This window comes from Trichomonas vaginalis, chromosome III (genome assembly GCF_026262505.1).
Source record: "Trichomonas vaginalis G3 chromosome III, whole genome shotgun sequence".
Lineage (NCBI taxonomy): Eukaryota > Parabasalia > Trichomonadida > Trichomonadidae > Trichomonas > Trichomonas vaginalis.
Genome location: NC_067205.1, coordinates 24,219,472 through 24,236,888, shown reverse-complemented (window position 1 = coordinate 24,236,888; position 17,417 = coordinate 24,219,472). Strand labels below are relative to the sequence as shown.

The window sequence follows — 17,417 nt, the reverse complement described above, 5'->3', positions numbered from 1 at the left end:
TTCTAAAAGATAAAAATTTTAATTTTTCTAAAAATATGTTAGAAAAAAAGTTTGCTGACATTGACAAGAAATTTGAGAATGTTTTAAACAAGAACAAGAGGAAGTTAGAAAATGCTCAGATAAAGCCTATACATGAAAAGTTCTTATTTGCTCAGAATGGTATAACAGGTCTAATTGCACCACCTGGGTCGGGTAAGACTTTCACTTATCTTAAAATGGCTGCACAACAACAAGAACTAGATGAGAAGAACCCATTCTATGAGTTAGTTGTTATTTGTTCGACTTCTGGTCAATTTGACCAAACCGTCAATTCGTTCAAAGATATTATAAAGAAGTCTAAGTTAGTATGTATAAAGGATACTGAGTTGTTAGATTGGATAAAGAAGTACCAAAGAAGAGTTTTGAAGTATAATGCTATAAATGAGTATATAAATTCTAAGTTTAAAGACCCAAATGAGGAACTGCAGAGAATATTAGAGAAGAAACACTTCAGAAACAAACAGAAAGAGATAGAATACATTTCGAAGAAATTGCAATCTTACGATTGGAAGACTTACCCTCATAGATGTCTTCTTATCTTAGATGACTTTGCTTCTCATCCTTTGTTAAAGAATAGAGAACAAGACATGTGTCGAATTCTTAAGAAGCTCAGACACTTTAACATCTCAGTTGTCATTTGTGTACAGACAGCAAAGAGTTTAAGTGAGGATGTTAAAAGAATACTTACTGACATAATACTTTTCCCCGGATTGTCCGAAGACGATTTCATGGAACTTATGAAAGAGTCCATGGCAGGTAAGTTTGACAGACATGAACTATGGGAGAAGTATAAAGTCATACAAGACCCTCATACTTCTTTCAGAATTCATATCTACGCAAATAAAGTTCAAATTGTAAAAAGTCAATAAAAATAAAGAGTTCATTTACTCTGCTTGTTTGAAGTTGTCAAAATACTCTGTTATTTTTTCTTTCAGTAGCGGTAAGTCTTCTTTGAAGGTAAGTATTGTACAACCTTTCATATCATAGTGTGTTTGAGGTAACGTATCTTGAACTATTTGTTTCACATCTTCATTTGGGGTCATTGAAATCGGTAAGTTTTCGCGATAGAACCAATTTCTGTCAGATTTGTAAATCTTAGCAAGGTCGTAAAAGCTTTTGTTGTTTCTTCTGACTAAATGCAACATAACCATATCTTTATCTTCTTCATTTTCCATCTCTTCAGTATAAATCATATACTTATATTCTTTTCCTTTCCTTTTGGTACCGAACGTGGTATTCTTTTCTGAATGCTTTTTGTCTTTTGCTTCAAGCTTGTTTCCATCTCTTCACGTTCTTGTCTATGAATTTCGTCAAGAAGTCTGTAAATATACCAAGCATAACGAGGCGAAGCCCACATTGCAACAGCATTTACAAGAAGTCTATGTACATAATATCCTCCTCTCAAACCGTTTGGCAATTTTTCACGATTTTCATAGAGTTTTGGCGACTGCGGTTTTTTACTTACTCGAGTTTTTGCGACTACGAAAAAATCCGTAGTCGAATTTTCAGCTTCATTTAATAGTTCAATAGTGCTTTGGTTCCTAAAACCAGTCTTGTGGTTTCTTAGTATCTGGAGCAAAACATGCTGTCAAAATACTTTGCATTTGGTACATATCGTCTTTGACCGAACGAATGAGACGGAGTTGTTTGTTAAACTGAACCCACTCATATTCTTCATTTATAGCTTCATGGACTATAACTGTTGTGTGTTTCTCTGTTGTTGACATATCTGTCTTTACATACAAAATAAAAAAATAAATAAAAATAAAACTAACTTTATTTTTTCTATCTTAAGGAAATTCATGATTTTTGTGCTGAATTCAATAAAAATATAATTTAGGTGAAGAGGTGATATTTCACCTGTTTTTTCACCTCATTTCTACCCCAGTTATTTTATAAACGTTTCACATGGTAAACGTTATTTTTGTCTTTTGCCAGCAAGGGTACTTCTTCTCTTCCAATGGTTCGGCAGAACTATACTCACTCATGAGAAATGCCAAAACGGTTTAATAGAAAAAGTGTCATTTTTTCATGTCCGAAGACTCGAAGGTGCAACACTTCCAAAATACCGACGAACTCAGAAGAGCAGCATGGCAGTATGTTTCTTGACAACTTCTTTGAGTTCTCCAGGTACACCTTGGAAAATGCTGAAGAACTCCGACACAGAGAATTTGGAGAAATTGCGCTCCAATACTACCTTGAAAACAAAGGGTAAAATAAGACTAAAAACTTAACGTTTAAAAAGTGACATTTTTATGAGCTCCGAGTCACCGAGAAAACTTGGTCAGATGTTAGCAGCCTACTTCCCTGAGGAGGATGGAAGCGTTACATACATCAGGTTCAAAAACAACGAACCTGGAATTGCGTACCAAATTCGCAATTACATGACCATGGAAGAGTACGAAAGGTTTCTACAAGAGAAACCAGCTCTAAACAACTCAGAAAAGAAAGAGTAAAAAGTTTAATTCGTAATTGTTTATTTTTTTACTTGTAAGGGCAAGCTGCAAGTATGAAGTCGACTATCTCCGTCTTTGTTTTGACGAGCTGGACGGCTCTTGCGAGTACGTCTGTTTTGCGGTCTCCAGCTGGTGTCTGACCTTCGTAATTGCGCATGTTCTTGAGAGCTCCAACTGTAAATGGCTGTAAGATGAAGAGTCTCTCAGACTGCTTGAGGTAGTCTTCACGGTCACGAACCGAATCTGTGGTACGAGTCGAATTGGTCGACCTTAGGGAAGAGACTGAAAGCCTGTCGTCTTCCATTGGAGCTGTAGCATACTCTTTGCGTAAGCGGTTCAGACCTTCTTCGAAGTCTTGGTCTCTCTTCGATTGAGATTGGAATTGGAATTGCTGGGGTGGAGCTTGCTGGAACAACCAAGGGTTGGGGAAGTAAGGCATAGGCTGAGGAGGGTAGTTCGGGAAGCCTTGTGGTGGGTAGTAACCTTGAGGTGGAAATTGGTAGTAATTCGGAGGTACTTGCTGGAACTGAGGTTGCTGAGGAGACTGTTGTGGTTCTTTAGGTTCCTCTGGTTTGGGAATGGACTCGGTTGGTGGGACGTCGGACATTCGTTTGTGTCCTGTCGGACCACAACGATAAAAATCTCTGCTCCTAGCAGTACTTTTACTGACAGTAGCAGTACTTTTTCTGACAGTAGCAGTACTTTTACTGACAGTAGCAGTACTTTTTCTGACAGTAGCAGTACTTTATCGTCGAAAACCCTCTCAAATTTTCCTTTTTTTCTGCTCCTAGCAGTACTTTTACTGACAGTAGCAGTACTTTTACTGACAGTAGCAGTACTTTTTCTGACAGTAGCAGTACTTTTACTGACAGTAGCAGTACTTTTACTGACAGTAGCAGTACTTTTTCTGACAGTAGCAGTACTTTTACTGACAGTAGCAGTACTTTTTCTGACAGTAGCAGTACTTTATCGTCGAAAACCCTCTCAAATTTTCCTTTTTTTTCTGCTCCTAGCAGTACTTTTACTGACAGTAGCAGTACTTTTACTGACAGTAGCAGTACTTTTTCTGACAGTAGCAGTACTTTATCGTCGAAAACCCTCTCAAATTTTCCTTTTTTTTCTGCTCCTAGCAGTACTTTTTCTGACAGTAGCAGTACTTTTACTGACAGTAGCAGTACTTTTACTGACAGTAGCAGTACTTTTTCTGACAGTAGCAGTACTTTATCGTCGAAAACCCTCTCAAATTTTCCTTTTTTTTCTGCTCCTAGCAGTACTTTTTCTGACAGTAGCAGTACTTTTTCTGACAGTAGCAGTACTTTTACTGACAGTAGCAGTACTTTTTCTGACAGTAGCAGTACTTTATCGTCGAAAACCCTCTCAAATTTTCCTTTTTTTCTGCTCCTAGCAGTACTTTTTCTGACAGTAGCAGTACTTTTACTGACAGTAGCAGTACTTTTACTGACAGTAGCAGTACTTTTTCTGACAGTAGCAGTACTTTTACTGACAGTAGCAGTACTTTTTCTGACAGTAGCAGTACTTTATCGTCGAAAACCCTCTCAAATTTTCCTTTTTTTTCTGCTCCTAGCAGTACTTTTACTGACAGTAGCAGTACTTTTACTGACAGTAGCAGTACTTTTTCTGACAGTAGCAGTACTTTTACTGACAGTAGCAGTACTTTTACTGACAGTAGCAGTACTTTTTCTGACAGTAGCAGTACTTTTACTGACAGTAGCAGTACTTTTTCTGACAGTAGCAGTACTTTATCGTCGAAAACCCTCTCAAATTTTCCTTTTTTTTCTGCTCCTAGCAGTACTTTTACTGACAGTAGCAGTACTTTTTCTGACAGTAGCAGTACTTTTACTGACAGTAGCAGTACTTTTACTGACAGTAGCAGTACTTTTACTGACAGTAGCAATGGTCGAGGTCGAACCTACCGACGAGGCAATTTACCTAATTGAAATTAACGAGCTTGTTAAAGACTTCCTCAGGCAGAATGTAAAAGGCAAGCTCGTTAACGGTTGGATAAGGGGAAGGGCTGCCTTGAATCTCGAGACTTCGACTGGAATTCCAATTCAAATACCAGACGGGAGAGCCTTCGACGACATAAAGCAAGCAAAGAAGGAAGCCATTATAAAGTTCTTTGCCAAGCGTCCTTGGATACTACTTCCAAACAGAGAGAACCCTTTCCCAAGAATGAACCAAATTCTCAGGGGTCTCCTTCACTTCTCTGGTCAGCCGTTCTACATAACCTGTGAAGGCGACATCCAACCAATTCAGTAAACATCTCATTTTAACTCACTTTTTTTATGTTTTTACTCATGTGAAGAAGAAGCCTTCTGGTAAGTTTCTTATAGCCATATACATGGCACGCTTTGAGTAAAAGCATTTTTTTCATTTTTTGAATGAAGCAAGTTAAATTCGTCCCACACCAATCTCAATGGACCGATGAAGAGTTTCAAGCTATGGTTGAAGGCGTTGAGAACGACATAGATGGCGAACTTGAAGGAGCTCAAACCACAATTGCAACCAAAATTGCAGAAGTCAAGGAACAGATAGCTCCACTTAAAGCTACCAAAGCTACTCTTGACCTCATGGATACTTACCGTTTAGATGTCAAGAGAGGAATAAGACAATTAAAATTAAAACTCTTAAATTACGAAGCTATACTCCAGAAGTTAGCAGAAATGAGAAGACTTTACCAGAGCTACTTACATGTAAGGGACTTACCTTCAAGCAGTCCGACCAAAGATGAATTTTCTGACATTGTCCCAATTTTGTCCGAAAGTCAGCTCAGATGTTTTGAACTGCTCCCAACATATCCAGAATATGAACGTTTGCCTGAACTCTTCCGCAATCTCAAAAAACGTTTTTTGGTTCTCATGTTCGAAACTTTTATCGGAAGAGACAACAAACGTTCAGAAGAAGAATAAGATATTATTTTAAACTTGTTGTATGACATAACTGTCATAACAAGCTTTTTGAAGTAAAACCGCCATTCTCAAACCACTTCATTTTTTCGATGTCCGAACAAGCACCGAAGCCGAACACAATAGCAGATGTCCTTTCAAGGTTGCCAGACAAGCGCCCAGTTCAAATTCAAATTGCCCAATTGAAAGCTCATCTGACAAACACTATTAAGACTCTCCAAAGTAGTCTTATGACAGAGATGAAGGAACTTAAAGCCGATGTCCTCATGAACCAAGCTTCCAATGAGAAATGCCTGAACGATTTCACGGAAACCTTGCGCGATTACGAGAGAGAGAACCGAGACCTTGCCAGACTCATCTACCGTTTCTTCGAAGAGATAGACGCCATCTGGAAGGTACTCGGAAAGGACAGAACATGCAACACCGTACTTCGTGAGTACCAAATTGAAGAAGGAATTGTCGAGGAAGAAGAGGAAGAAGAGAAACACGAAGAAGTTCCTGAAGCCGCTACATGGGCAACCCTTGTTGCCGATGACGGTTACGAAATTTCCCAACCCTACCCATACCAAATCCGCAACAAGGAGACAGGCAAGGTTCTTACCCCAGTCCTCAACAACTTGGGACACTTGAACCTTAACCTTCGGAATCGCGGTTCAATCTCCATGGGCAAGCTTGTCGCAATTCAATGGGTTCCAAATCCAGGCAAGAAGACGAAGGTCAGACACATTGACGGTGACAAGCTCAACAACCGTAAGGAGAACCTCGAGTGGTTCTAAGAGTAAAAAAATTTTATTTTAGGGGGAAACCCCAAGTAAATTTAAGTGTTTAGTTGGATAAGTAGGCACTATTAATGGTAATTTGGAAAATTAGCTCCCGACCTTTGAATTGGGCTCTTTCGTTATCCCAGTTGCGTAGGAGGTCGTCCCAGAGGAGTTGGTAGAATTGCCAATTCAAGGACGATTTGTCCTCCCAGGCATTGAGGATGTACTGCTCGTAGAGTCTAATGACCTCTGCCTTGCACCAGACACCCTCTCCCTTGGAACGTAAGGCTTCTTGGAAGTGCTCGAATGCGATTGGCTGCTTGACCATCCGAAATGACACTTTTTGTCCGTTTGGTCAATGTTCGTGTCTCGTGCCATAGTCGACGAAAATACAGACAAACAGGTTATATATGAGTTTGAGACCAAGAATGGTGTAACTCGACCTGTCCGATTCAAAGACTCCGAGGGCGACCATGAAATTAAACGGAAATTAGCTAGGAAGGAATATAAAATGGACTGGTTGCCACCACCTCCACCACCTTTACCTGTTCCTCAAGTAAATAAGCCTTTCCCGTTCCCCAGGATTCCCACATTTTAATTCAAATTCGAATAAAAACGTTTTTACTTCATGCAATGTTTTATTTATGTGCCGTCTTCAAGTATGCCCCAGTACTTACGCTTGGAGAGGACATGAACTTCGGTGAAAATTTTGTCCAATTTGAATTGACCCATCTTCTCACCGACTAAACCCATTTCAATGAGTTTGTTGTATCCTTCTTCGTTCGTCATGAGTGCGTCAATGTTCTCATAGTAAACCTTGACTTTCGATTTGACTTCCGAGAAGAACTCATTGTAGTTGTCAAGGACTGCCTTTGCGAACTGAGGGTAAGACCAATGTTCGACAATAGGTTTTAATGTGGTTACTAAGCCACTTTGACCTTGAGTGAATTCGTACTTCAAAACAAAAGGAGAAAACCTTTCAACAAAGTTGTCGACCTTCTCATAATGTTTACTCTTCATCTCTTGAGGTTTCTTAATGGAATATCCCCATGTCGAATTCATAAGCAATTTGAGTGTCATTGCAAGTTTGGGGTTTGAAGCTTTCCTAATATCATACAGTTGTTGTATGACTTTTCCAACTGTATAGTTCCTTCCCGGGAACTCACCATCTTCGTTTGGAATTCCAGTCGGAATATATTGGACAAACCTCATGTATGCAGCGTTAAGGTCGACATAGTATATCTTTTCATCTGAGTCGAACTTGTCGCAACCAATTGGTCCAGTTTGTGGAAATTCAAGTGAGTCTCTTATCTTCTGAGAAACTTCTCCTGTTATCTCATAAACATCGTCGAAGCAACCTGTTTCATATAAAACCTTCTGACCTAACTCAGATGCTCTCCAATACAATTTGACGTCAATTGGATGTCTCAATGGAAGTTTGTTTATAGCATCTTGAAGTTCTTGCAACCTCATTGGAAGTTCTTCTGGTTCAGGTTGGTATCCGAACATACCAACTCCTTGTGGAACTGTGTACTTCTTTTGTACTAGAACTTTGTCTGGAACAACTTTTGGTCTTGCTAACAATGAAAAGTTTGTTTCGTCTTTTGGTACAAAACTTTCTGTCAGCTTGTCATCTGGAATTGGTTCCAACAAACCTTTCTCGAAAAGAATGTTTACAGCTCTGACAATGTTGCACTTACTTTTACCAAAGAATGGGTTTGTAAGACTTTCGTTCAACATGAAGTGGTTGTGGACAATTACAATCTTCAACCATGGTAAGTCTTTGTCAACAACATAGTCGTCATGTGAAGAACCTTTAGCTGTAGGTATGTTGACTCGGATATTGACATTTGCCAACGGTGCAATTTTTGCCAATTGACCTCTGAGAATGTACCTTGTCTTCACACATGACTCAAGATACTTCATCTTCTCATCTGTAACAAGACCAGAGTTCCTGAGACATGTAAGAATACAAGGTTCATTGACAATTGTTTCAATTGAATTGTAAATTCCATACCTTGTCAAGTCAATGTCAGACTTATTTCTGAAGGGAAGTATCCAGCATGTTGTCTGACTGCTTGAGGGTTAGGTTGGTACCATTCGAACTTGACACTTGCAATTCCTTCAATTGCATTCAAAATGTCTGAGTCGGAGTCAACCATTTGTTCTCTCTTTGTAGTCTTGAAAGCGTCAAGAAGTTTGCGGCTGTTTGTCATTGCCATGTGCATAGTAAATGTGACCATCCAAATCTGTTATGGTCAATCTGAGATTGTGTCCTTTCTTATTTCCGTCTTGAATTGCAGCAAGTACTCCCATGAAGCCTTCTTTGTTCTTTCCTTCGTCAAAGTTTACTGTAAAGGTTCGACCAGATGTAATTTGACTTCTAACTTCACGATACTTTTCATATGCATATCTTGTTCTTTCCATGGGAGCATGTGTGTCTTCACCTTTTCCTTTTTTCCTTCTCAAAGGATGCAATTGTTCGTCATGTTTCCAGTAGAATCTGGCAAAGCCGTCGTGTCCTTCAACTTGAGGTTCACTAACATTGAAAGGCATGTCCATAAGACGTTCTTCTTCTAACCTCTCTAGTCTGTTTGGATAATTGGCATGTGCTGTTTCCAAATCCATTTCGTAGCGAAGACCAGACAATTTGTCATAGACTTTTATGGGTCTTCCCTTCCTATATTTAAAATTCTTCGAAACTCTCCAACCATATCTTTGTAACTCTGCTTTTATTCTAGCAGACTTTCTGTCCATTCTATATGGGGGCATTTTTATAAAAATAAAAAAATATTTTTTTCTTTACTTTACATAACCGCCTGCTGCCATAAGTCTTTGACGCCAACCCATACCAGCTAATGAAGGTTGACTTGGTTTAGTTTGGAAACTAAACTTTGGTTTTGGTTTATCTTCAGTTTTTGGTTTTTCTTCTTCTATCGGTTTTTCGTCACTTTTCGGTTCCTCTGACTTTACTTCACTTGCAGGAACAGTTGTGTCGTCAACATCTTCATAAATATCATATGCCATTTGTTTTTGTTTTCCTTTCAATTTTTTGTGTTTGTTGTAAAGTTTAGAATATTTCGACTCTAAGTCAATGAGATGTTCTATAATGAACTGTTGGTCAGTGAAGTAAACTTTTCCATCTGTTGTCTCGAAAGCTCCTTCAGACTTCAATATTTTATTTGTGAGAGTCTGTTTCTTTTTTGAGATACTAGCCGTTCCATTTCTATGAAAAGTGACTTTATAGTTAGGGTTTGTATTTCCAGACCTGGCACTTTCTATTATTGAATTTTTCTCTTCATCTGTAAGTTCTTTGACAGGTTTTGACAATGGTTCTGAACTTTTTGTTTGTGGTGTCAAATCTACCGTTTCAACTTCTTCGGTCATTTCATCTCAGTAAAAAATTTTAGTTTGGTTTGTTTTCAACTGGTTGTTTAGGTTTTTTAAGTCGGTCTAAAACTTCCTGAGGTATAGGAAAAACTTTACAAACACGTGGTGTAACTGCTGGAAGCCGACAAATCCATCTTGAACCCATTTGTCTCAATGCTGTATTGTTCATTTCATCTCAGTAAAAAATTTTACATTCCCCAAGTTTGAGGTGGTTGCGGTTGGTTATTGTTTACCCACTGTTGTGCATGGTTATATCCTCTGTTAAAGAATCTTTCACCTTGGTCCATATAGTGTCCTGCTTGGTTATAGTAGTCATTTGCTTTGTTATAATAGTTTCCTGCTTGTCTTCCTACATTGTCCATCCATCCTTGAACTTTTCCTCTTGTTTCAGGATTTGGAATAAGATTTGTTGCATCTCGTGCTACATCCCAACCTTTCTGTACAGTTTGTATAATAGGTTGTGCTTTCTCTTTAAGTATACCTAATGTACTCAAAATCTTCCTTCCAACTCCAAATACACCTCTGGCTATTGTTCCCACTGCGGGTAAAAATCTAGATGCGACTCCTGCTAATGCGCCAAATAAACCCATTTCTTATAGGGTAAAAAATGACGAATCCGAACAAGGACCCCTATGTTTCTAAAGCGACAAAGAAAGCACTCATGATAAAAATCTTTAGTTCAACACCAAATGCTTGGTTTATGGATATCTTGGAAAACATTCCGAGAGTTAGAACAGATGGACCTCCATACTGGTTAATATTTGTTGGTCAAAACACAAGATACTGTGAAGCCATACCATTATGGTCCAAAAATATTTTAGATGTGAAAACTGCTTTGACAATATTCGTTGACAAATACCATCCAACAAAACTGACATCTGACTGTGAAAGTTCTTTCAAATCAGATGATGTAAAAAACTATCTGCGTTCAAAAAATGTAAACCAATATTTCATTGTCGACCAAAACCATTCTGCTCTTGGTGTCATTGACGGTTGTATAAAAATGTTAAGAGACTTAAACCAACCACAAGGTGGTGAAGCAAATGAAATGTCATATGACGACAAATATAGACACTTCTCCATGGCAAAGATGAGACAAGTTTTAAATATTTACAATAACCGTAAACAAAAAGGTTTGGGAAACCACTCCCCCGAAGAAATGAAAAACAACCCTGACTTAGAGAAAGACTATATATTTAATAATTTAGTCAAAAGAGACAAACAAGAAAGAATGCCGGGCTTCAAACTTCAGAAAGGTGACAAAGTAAAAATAGAAATACCTAAACGCGACCCATATGAAAATACTATTGACTATGACAACAATGGGAACTCGACAGGTACTCACATTCGTGTTCGTAAAAATAGAAGAAAGTATACAAGAGAATATTATGAAGTTTTAGGCAAACATGGCAAAATGTACACACTGCAAGCAGAAGATAAAACTACTATTGCCAGACCTCGTTTCAAACTTGTCAAAGTTCAAGGTGGTATACTTTCAAAGACAGTTCCTAACAAATATAAGACAACTCCTGACGAATATGCTAAAGAAGTTGAAAATGACGACTAAGCAATTCTATACCATGCGTAAACTGTCATGTAAGGTGGCATGTATTCTTTACTTTGTCCCGTTGTTTGCGTATATCCTGAAACAAAATGTGTATGGTTTCCTTCTCCCTGAGTGTCACTCCAGTAACAATTTATAGCAAACTTAACGTCGTCTTTAACATCATATCCTTTACCTTTTGTCATTCCTGACCAATCCCAATATCTATGCTTATGCCAACCTGCTTGAGATGTACTTAAATCTATGTAGTGACTGTGTGGAGGTAAATTTTCACCTGAAATCGTTTTACTTCCACCTGTTTCCTTTGAAGAGTTTGCACAATACAAAACCTGTCGACTATTTGTTCCCATGCACCAACACCAAACATTACTTGAGGACCTCTTGCTTCCATAGATGTATAAATAGAACCTACTGGGTTCATTAAATCAAACATATGAGATATTATAGGATTGTCTCTTTTGAACTTAAAATATAGTGCAACTATTTCAGGTTTCTTCTGGTTTGTGTCAGAATATTTTTTATAATATAATCTTATGTTTTCAGGGTAGGTAAAATCTTGACTATAATATTTATTTCTGTCATCTGTATAATAATATACTATTCTCGTTTTTTCTATTGCATTATATCTTTTATATCTATAATAATCTAAATATAATGTTAGCTTTTGTTCATCTACATGTGGTGTTCTGTCGTCATCTCCATAGTCATAATAATGTGGTGCTGGAGCTGGGTCAGGCAATGTCATATCTGCCATTTCATAAACTCTTAAATATTTCTTTTGTTCGTCTCCATATAAGTTTAAGTAGCAGTTGTTGTCTAATGGAACTTTAACTTGTGTACCATCATTCTTTTTATAGCTTACATACATTTCATTGTTATTTTTCGGAATGAGTTTATACCGTGTACCATTTTTTAAGGACTGTACCAACTGCCATCTAAAATATTTATTTTCTTCATTGACAGAAAAGTCACCAACAATAGTTTCAATATTTTTTGTTCCTATCAAACTTTGGTATATTTCATTGACATATGTTTTATCTGCTTTATTTTCAAGGCTAACGTTTAAGTCTGTTATTTCAGAAGATGTATGTGTATGTCCAACGTCACTTTTCCTGTTTAAGGTTTCTTGTAAGTTTGTAATATCAGATATAGAATGTGTATGTCCAACGTCACTTTTCCTGTTTAAGGTTTCTTGTAAGTTTGTAATATCAGATATAGAATGTGTATGTCCAACGTCACTTTTCCTGTTTAAGGTTTCTTGTAAGTTTGTAATATCAGATATAGAATGTGTATGAGTCTTATCTGCTTTTGTCTCTAATGTTTCCTTAAGACTTGGTATTTGGTTAATATAATGTATATGAGTCTTTTTAGAATATTCGTTTTCAGCTCTTGTCACTTCACTTGACATTTTATTGTCAACATGTGTTTTGTCTGCTAGTTCAGGATGAGTATGTTCTTTTGTTGCATAAGCATTGTTAGCTCTTTCTTCTTCTTTTGCTATTGCATCGTCTACATATTCTTTGTCAGCTTTGTTGTCAACATCTGCTTTCAAAAGAAGTTCATTTATAGGTTTCTCGTTTAAAGTTCCTTTTGTTGGATTTATACAGACAGTATGGTTCTTATTGTCTTGAAACAGAAACTCATCTGTCATTGGGTTTATTGTCAGTTTTAAGTTTCCTTCTTTCAATGACTCAGATATCTTAGAATAGTTTGAAAAGTTTGTTGTGTTCTTATTTAGAGCTTGCATAATGAGTTGTCGGTTGTGTTGTATTTCTCTCATAGACGCTGTTTCATTTGACATTTTTATTATAGATAAACTATGCTTCCAATAGAAAAAGAAAATTCAAGAGTTGCTACAACTAAACCATTAGATGAACTTTTTACTAATGTCGGTCAAAAGTTTGAGACAGATACCGTAAAGCATGAAGGCTATCGTTTTGACTACCCATTAAGATGGTTAAGAGACCCATCTGTCACAAAAGCTATTGGCTTTCGTAGAATGAAGTTCATTTCAGAAGCCATACATGGTTTCCCATTTACGGTCGGTTTTGAAGTTCGATACTATAACAAAGAAAAACGTATGTATGAGAAATTTGAACAAGGAAAACTTTTACAAGTGAATTTGCTTATAAACTTAGAAACAACTCTTCAAGCTTTTCAAGAAAAAATAAACGATATCTATATTGAGTATGCAAACCAGTTTAACATTGACGAAGGAGAATACCATCTCGATATTATTTATGACAGGAAAAATGCAACTGTTAAAATCAATAAAATAGAAGACCTTGTAGAAAACGTTTATATTTCTACAAAATATAACAACTTGGCATGGTATAGATTTATGAGGATGTTAAATCAGCCTGCAGCATATCCAGTACACCCGGACTATTATGAAGTCGAAAACCCTAATGGAACATATGAAAATATTTTCGACCCAGATGCTATTATTGTTCATGCTTCATTTTCTGGTGCGCAAAACTCTTTCTTATGTCTGATGAATGATTTTTACGAAAAACCTACAAAGTTATACGAACCACCAAGTGGAAGTATTTCAGACTTTCAAGTATGGTTTACTACAGATGGAAGAAAAAGAATAATTCCATTATACCATGCGTTTTACTTAGAACTTAGTTTCATATACAACTACTATCGAACGGTAAAAATATAATTTTTTAATACGGTTGAGGTGTTGGATTTGGTTGCCAACTAGACTGTGGTGCAGGTTCAGGCTGTTGTATAACAGGAGCTTGTTCTTCTGGTTCAGGGTCTTTAGGTATAATACCAACGAACTGACCTACTCTTTTACCAATATTTTTGACACCGTTCCATACTCCTCTTCCGACAGATTTTATTCCATTCCATATACCTCTTCCAACTCTTCTGAAGAAGTTTCCTATCTTACTGAAGAAACCCATTTACTATGTGTAAAAATCTAATGTCCGCCTAGTCTCTTACGTTTCCTGTTGAGTTCCATAGCATTCTTTAACTGGAGCTCATACATTCTGTTTCTCCTCTGGTAGAAAACATATTCTGGGTCAACTCCTGTGTTCGCGTCATCTGCATAAAGTTGTTTATATCCCACTTCGGGGTTTGTATAAAACTCTTTCCATCTCATATTTGCATACCATGGTGGCAAACCTAACGCAGCGTCATTTGACATGGCAGTTTGCATTTGTACATCTGTTGGCACTTGACCATAGTTTGCCATTGCAGTTTGTATTCTAACTTCATTTGGAATATTCTCTGGGTTTGGTTGTCCAGGTTGCTGTGCATTCGCTAAGTTCTGTGCGTCCATTTAATATTAGATAAAAATATCTCTTACGAGTACATATACTGAACATTTGCAGGCATTGGTTCATCTTCATATTCTCTGTACTTTTCTGCCACGTCAAATAAATAAATGACACAATGGAAAAAACCTAAAACTAACAATCCGATTTCAAACCACATTTACTTACTAATAAAATTTCTTTATTGTGACACTTTCTCCAGTTTATAGAACCTCTCTCATATTCTATCTTGTCATATATAAACTCATAGTCATGTATGTCCTCTAACCATCTCATAACGGTTTCCAAACCACTTTTATCGGATGTAAAGTAAAAGCATGGATGGTTATGTATAACGTCTAAAGTTTCTAAAGAGTCTCTCAAAGTCCAGTCTACTTGGTATTGAAAATCCCATGTGTTATAGAACGGCGGGTCCACTATAAAGAAAACATTTTCCTTGTCTTTATATTTTTCATACAACTCTGTCCAACGACATCTCACAAACTCTATACCCTCAATATATTTTTCTATGTTCTCTTTGAAAACATTTGTATAGTTAAGATATAAAACTTTTGACATAAGTGTTTCAATGTCATGAACTCTTATAGCACCACTATATAATAGTCTAGCAGATATACTATCCCAGTCTATATATTCTGCTTTTTTCAAAACCTCTCTCACAATATTTTTCTTATCTAATGGTATACGTTCCATCTTACCTATAGGTATCTTTTCTTTTAACTCTTTCAATATATTGTTTGTGTCTGGAATATGTTTGAGACGGTTCATATAGTTGTCGAAGTCATTGCATATAATCTTTGAGTCTGGGAATATTGTATGACATAAATGGGATATATAGAAACTTCCACCGAACAAATCTACAAATGTTAGACCATTCGGTAGTTTCTTAAGTTCTCTCAATAGAATATCTTTACATCTACTCTTATTTCCAAAGAAGGGTAACGGTGGTTTTGTAAAATTCATTTATATATAATAATAAAAATGTTTTTTCCTGAAAAGTGACAGAAAAGTGACAAAACATGAAAACATATATAATTTGTGAAAAGCGACACATTATATAATGTTTTCGACCCAGAAGCAATGGAGGAGGAAATACAAGACTCTATCCAAGAAGAGTCCTCCGAATTCACACCAGAAGACTAACAATTTTCCGAATAAAAACTTCATTTATACTAAACATCTTCGGGGCTAGAGGGCACGAAGTGCCTGGAAGCCCCACTTACCTGACCTTGATGATTCACGAATATGAATTATCGTTGTAATTCCTCTCAAAATTTTATATCGTTGCCGTCTATTATAACGTTGATTTTTTACGAAAGATATGAAAGAAAACATTATTAAATTAGTCCTTTAGCGTGTTTTGATTGAATTAACTCCGATATGCAGCTTTCTGTTAGATATTCATTTAATTTACCGCCAACTGTTTTAACGGCCCAATTGTAAGCTGAATTTGCTTGATCAACACTGCCATTAAAAAGCGGTTTTATAGCAATTACATCATCTAATTGTTCAATTATCTTAATGGCAATGCTTTTATGGTAATATTCTAACTGCTCTGAAAGGTTTGGATATTTGGCGCGAGATTCTTGCCAGATTCCAAGAGCATTAAGTAGTAACGATTTTGTTCGCGGATATCCCGAGCACATTAAGTTCCATGGATCTCCACCATCGTTTTGATCGCCGCATTGACGAAAATCTGTTCTCAATTGAATGGAAGGGATGTCCACCATCTTTGCATAACAAAATTCAACGACAGTGCCAGAATCTAGATCTGTTCCATCGAAATTGAATATTGCACAATCGCATTTCATAAGATTTTCGATATCTTTATCACGAATTGGGGTTCCACGATCTTTAATTGTTTCTTTATTTTGAGGAAGGTGGCATTTATATTTACCTTTTGAAACCTTTTCAATCATTTGGCCAAGGAGTGCATTTCCTGTAATATGTTTCTGGTCAAAAAGATCACCTGCAAAATAGATCAAATAGCTTTTATCCATAATGAAAGCTCTTAATTTAAGAGAAGCTTAGAAAGATGCACCACAATGAAAATTCATACTGTATTTCAATAATACATTATAAATAAAATTAATCGAATGAAATTTTTTTTGTATCTACTTGAATAGCTATTGATTACGAAGTCTCACTAGAAAAGAATAATTAATTACAACTTTTGGAATGATTTAAAGTCGAATGTTTTCCAATAAGTATGAAATGTCGAATTGTTTTATTTAATGAGGTGCAGCATCTTTGGATAAGATTATTTGACTATAATATATCAGTATATCATTTCGAGATCTTGATTTTAATATAAAAATTATCAAGAAAATTAACAAAGATTAATATTACAAACAATTTACTATATAGACATAGATAAGCATATATACAAGCGCTTCATCAATGCGTAAATTCAATAATAGTTTCATAGAAAATTTTCAATTTCTATTTCTAAGTACTGAATACCATCGATTCTTAACAGCGCATGATGTACGGCCAGGAAGTTTTGTAGCTATTAATGTCCAATGATTGCCATGTTTCTTTCTTTCGGCAATGATCAAGTCATCTTCCCACTTCTCAAAGCGTGTCTTCTTAACTTCTGGATGTAACCTATAGAGCCAACGTTTTTTACACTGTATTGCAGTTCTTCCTGGAACTTGTTCGGCAACAATATCCCAAAGAATTGGTGATTGACTAAGAACTGCTTTCTTGAGTAAGGCATCTTCTTCCTGAGACCAGGATCCTTTTACAGATATCTTATGTGGTTGCTCTACATCATTCCTGGTTGTTGATTCATCATCAGAAGATGGTATTTGGATTGATTGATGAATGATTTCAGGAATTTTTTGATATGTTGGAAAAGGAAGTGTGAAAATGCTTGGAAGCATTAAATACTTGATGTTCATCATTGATTGATCACAAATAGCCATATTGTCTAATAAAAAATGATTTTCTAAGAATATGCTGAATTCATTTGAGTGTAATTTTCGGTT

General features: G+C 36.5%; 17 protein-coding genes and 3 pseudogenes across 20 annotated transcripts, besides 1 other annotated feature; 8 read left to right on the top strand and 12 right to left on the bottom strand.

Annotated features, from left to right (window-relative positions):
• Nucleotides 1-12,503: part of a mobile genetic element that runs on past the window's edge.
• On the top strand, nt 36-908 carry TVAGG3_0755380 (protein of unknown function, DUF4106 family; the record flags this gene model as incomplete). Its single annotated transcript, XM_001318216.1, has 1 exon — nt 36-908. One exon carries the CDS (start codon nt 36-38, stop codon nt 906-908), a length of 873 nt encoding a protein of 290 aa, XP_001318251.1.
• On the bottom strand, nt 924-1,214 carry TVAGG3_0755370 (uncharacterized protein; the record flags this gene model as incomplete). Its single annotated transcript, XM_051245404.1, has 1 exon — nt 924-1,214. The coding sequence occupies one exon, from the start codon at nt 1,212-1,214 to the stop codon at nt 924-926; it is 291 nt and encodes a 96-aa protein (XP_051091991.1).
• Nucleotides 1,317-1,766, bottom strand: TVAGG3_0755360 (annotated as a pseudogene). Its single transcript has one exon. A coding segment is annotated over exon 1 (450 nt).
• On the top strand, nt 2,295-2,495 carry TVAGG3_0755350 (uncharacterized protein; the record flags this gene model as incomplete). Its single annotated transcript, XM_051245403.1, has 1 exon — nt 2,295-2,495. The coding sequence occupies one exon, from the start codon at nt 2,295-2,297 to the stop codon at nt 2,493-2,495; it is 201 nt and encodes a 66-aa protein (XP_051091990.1).
• On the bottom strand, nt 2,524-3,102 carry TVAGG3_0755340 (uncharacterized protein; the record flags this gene model as incomplete). The annotated part of the gene is made up of 1 exon (XM_051245402.1): nt 2,524-3,102. One exon carries the CDS (start codon nt 3,100-3,102, stop codon nt 2,524-2,526), a length of 579 nt encoding a protein of 192 aa, XP_051091989.1.
• On the top strand, nt 4,437-4,775 carry TVAGG3_0755330 (uncharacterized protein; the record flags this gene model as incomplete). The annotated part of the gene is made up of 1 exon (XM_051245401.1): nt 4,437-4,775. A coding segment is annotated over one exon (339 nt), but the record flags the coding sequence as incomplete, so codon positions are not given.
• TVAGG3_0755320 (uncharacterized protein) lies at nt 4,898-5,425 on the top strand (the record flags this gene model as incomplete). Its single annotated transcript, XM_051245400.1, has 1 exon — nt 4,898-5,425. The coding sequence occupies one exon, from the start codon at nt 4,898-4,900 to the stop codon at nt 5,423-5,425; it is 528 nt and encodes a 175-aa protein (XP_051091987.1).
• TVAGG3_0755310 (HNH endonuclease family) lies at nt 5,515-6,198 on the top strand (the record flags this gene model as incomplete). The annotated part of the gene is made up of 1 exon (XM_051245399.1): nt 5,515-6,198. The coding sequence occupies one exon, from the start codon at nt 5,515-5,517 to the stop codon at nt 6,196-6,198; it is 684 nt and encodes a 227-aa protein (XP_051091986.1).
• Nucleotides 6,248-6,511, bottom strand: TVAGG3_0755300 (uncharacterized protein; the record flags this gene model as incomplete). Its single annotated transcript, XM_051245398.1, has 1 exon — nt 6,248-6,511. The coding sequence occupies one exon, from the start codon at nt 6,509-6,511 to the stop codon at nt 6,248-6,250; it is 264 nt and encodes an 87-aa protein (XP_051091985.1).
• On the top strand, nt 6,542-6,781 carry TVAGG3_0755290 (uncharacterized protein; the record flags this gene model as incomplete). The annotated part of the gene is made up of 1 exon (XM_001291945.1): nt 6,542-6,781. The coding sequence occupies one exon, from the start codon at nt 6,542-6,544 to the stop codon at nt 6,779-6,781; it is 240 nt and encodes a 79-aa protein (XP_001291946.1).
• TVAGG3_0755280 (DNA/RNA polymerases family) lies at nt 6,826-7,263 on the bottom strand (the record flags this gene model as incomplete). The annotated part of the gene is made up of 1 exon (XM_051245397.1): nt 6,826-7,263. The coding sequence occupies one exon, from the start codon at nt 7,261-7,263 to the stop codon at nt 6,826-6,828; it is 438 nt and encodes a 145-aa protein (XP_051091984.1).
• On the bottom strand, nt 7,939-8,811 carry TVAGG3_0755270 (annotated as a pseudogene). Its single transcript has one exon. A coding segment is annotated over exon 1 (873 nt).
• TVAGG3_0755260 (uncharacterized protein) lies at nt 9,233-9,570 on the bottom strand (the record flags this gene model as incomplete). The annotated part of the gene is made up of 1 exon (XM_051245396.1): nt 9,233-9,570. A coding segment is annotated over one exon (338 nt), but the record flags the coding sequence as incomplete, so codon positions are not given.
• TVAGG3_0755250 (uncharacterized protein) lies at nt 9,762-10,163 on the bottom strand (the record flags this gene model as incomplete). The annotated part of the gene is made up of 1 exon (XM_051245395.1): nt 9,762-10,163. The coding sequence occupies one exon, from the start codon at nt 10,161-10,163 to the stop codon at nt 9,762-9,764; it is 402 nt and encodes a 133-aa protein (XP_051091982.1).
• Nucleotides 10,274-11,140, top strand: TVAGG3_0755240 (uncharacterized protein; the record flags this gene model as incomplete). Its single annotated transcript, XM_051245394.1, has 1 exon — nt 10,274-11,140. One exon carries the CDS (start codon nt 10,274-10,276, stop codon nt 11,138-11,140), a length of 867 nt encoding a protein of 288 aa, XP_051091981.1.
• An 817-nt stretch (nt 12,504-13,320) lies between the features above and the next one.
• Nucleotides 13,321-13,805, top strand: TVAGG3_0755220 (annotated as a pseudogene). The gene has a single exon. A coding segment is annotated over exon 1 (485 nt).
• A 4-nt stretch (nt 13,806-13,809) lies between these two features.
• On the bottom strand, nt 13,810-14,052 carry TVAGG3_0755210 (serine threonine-protein phosphatase family; the record flags this gene model as incomplete). The annotated part of the gene is made up of 1 exon (XM_001318213.1): nt 13,810-14,052. One exon carries the CDS (start codon nt 14,050-14,052, stop codon nt 13,810-13,812), a length of 243 nt encoding a protein of 80 aa, XP_001318248.1.
• A 17-nt stretch (nt 14,053-14,069) lies between these two features.
• On the bottom strand, nt 14,070-14,432 carry TVAGG3_0755200 (uncharacterized protein; the record flags this gene model as incomplete). Its single annotated transcript, XM_001318212.1, has 1 exon — nt 14,070-14,432. One exon carries the CDS (start codon nt 14,430-14,432, stop codon nt 14,070-14,072), a length of 363 nt encoding a protein of 120 aa, XP_001318247.1.
• A 1,276-nt stretch (nt 14,433-15,708) lies between these two features.
• Nucleotides 15,709-16,533, bottom strand: TVAGG3_0755190 (nucleoside 2-deoxyribosyltransferase family; the record flags this gene model as incomplete). Its single annotated transcript, XM_001318211.1, has 1 exon — nt 15,765-16,427. One exon carries the CDS (start codon nt 16,425-16,427, stop codon nt 15,765-15,767), a length of 663 nt encoding a protein of 220 aa, XP_001318246.1.
• Nucleotides 16,534-16,862: 329 nt separating this feature from the next.
• Nucleotides 16,863-17,354, bottom strand: TVAGG3_0755180 (RNA polymerase II transcription regulator recruiting protein; the record flags this gene model as incomplete). Its single annotated transcript, XM_001318210.1, has 1 exon — nt 16,863-17,354. The coding sequence occupies one exon, from the start codon at nt 17,352-17,354 to the stop codon at nt 16,863-16,865; it is 492 nt and encodes a 163-aa protein (XP_001318245.1).
• Between the last annotated feature and the right edge of the window lie 63 nt (nt 17,355-17,417).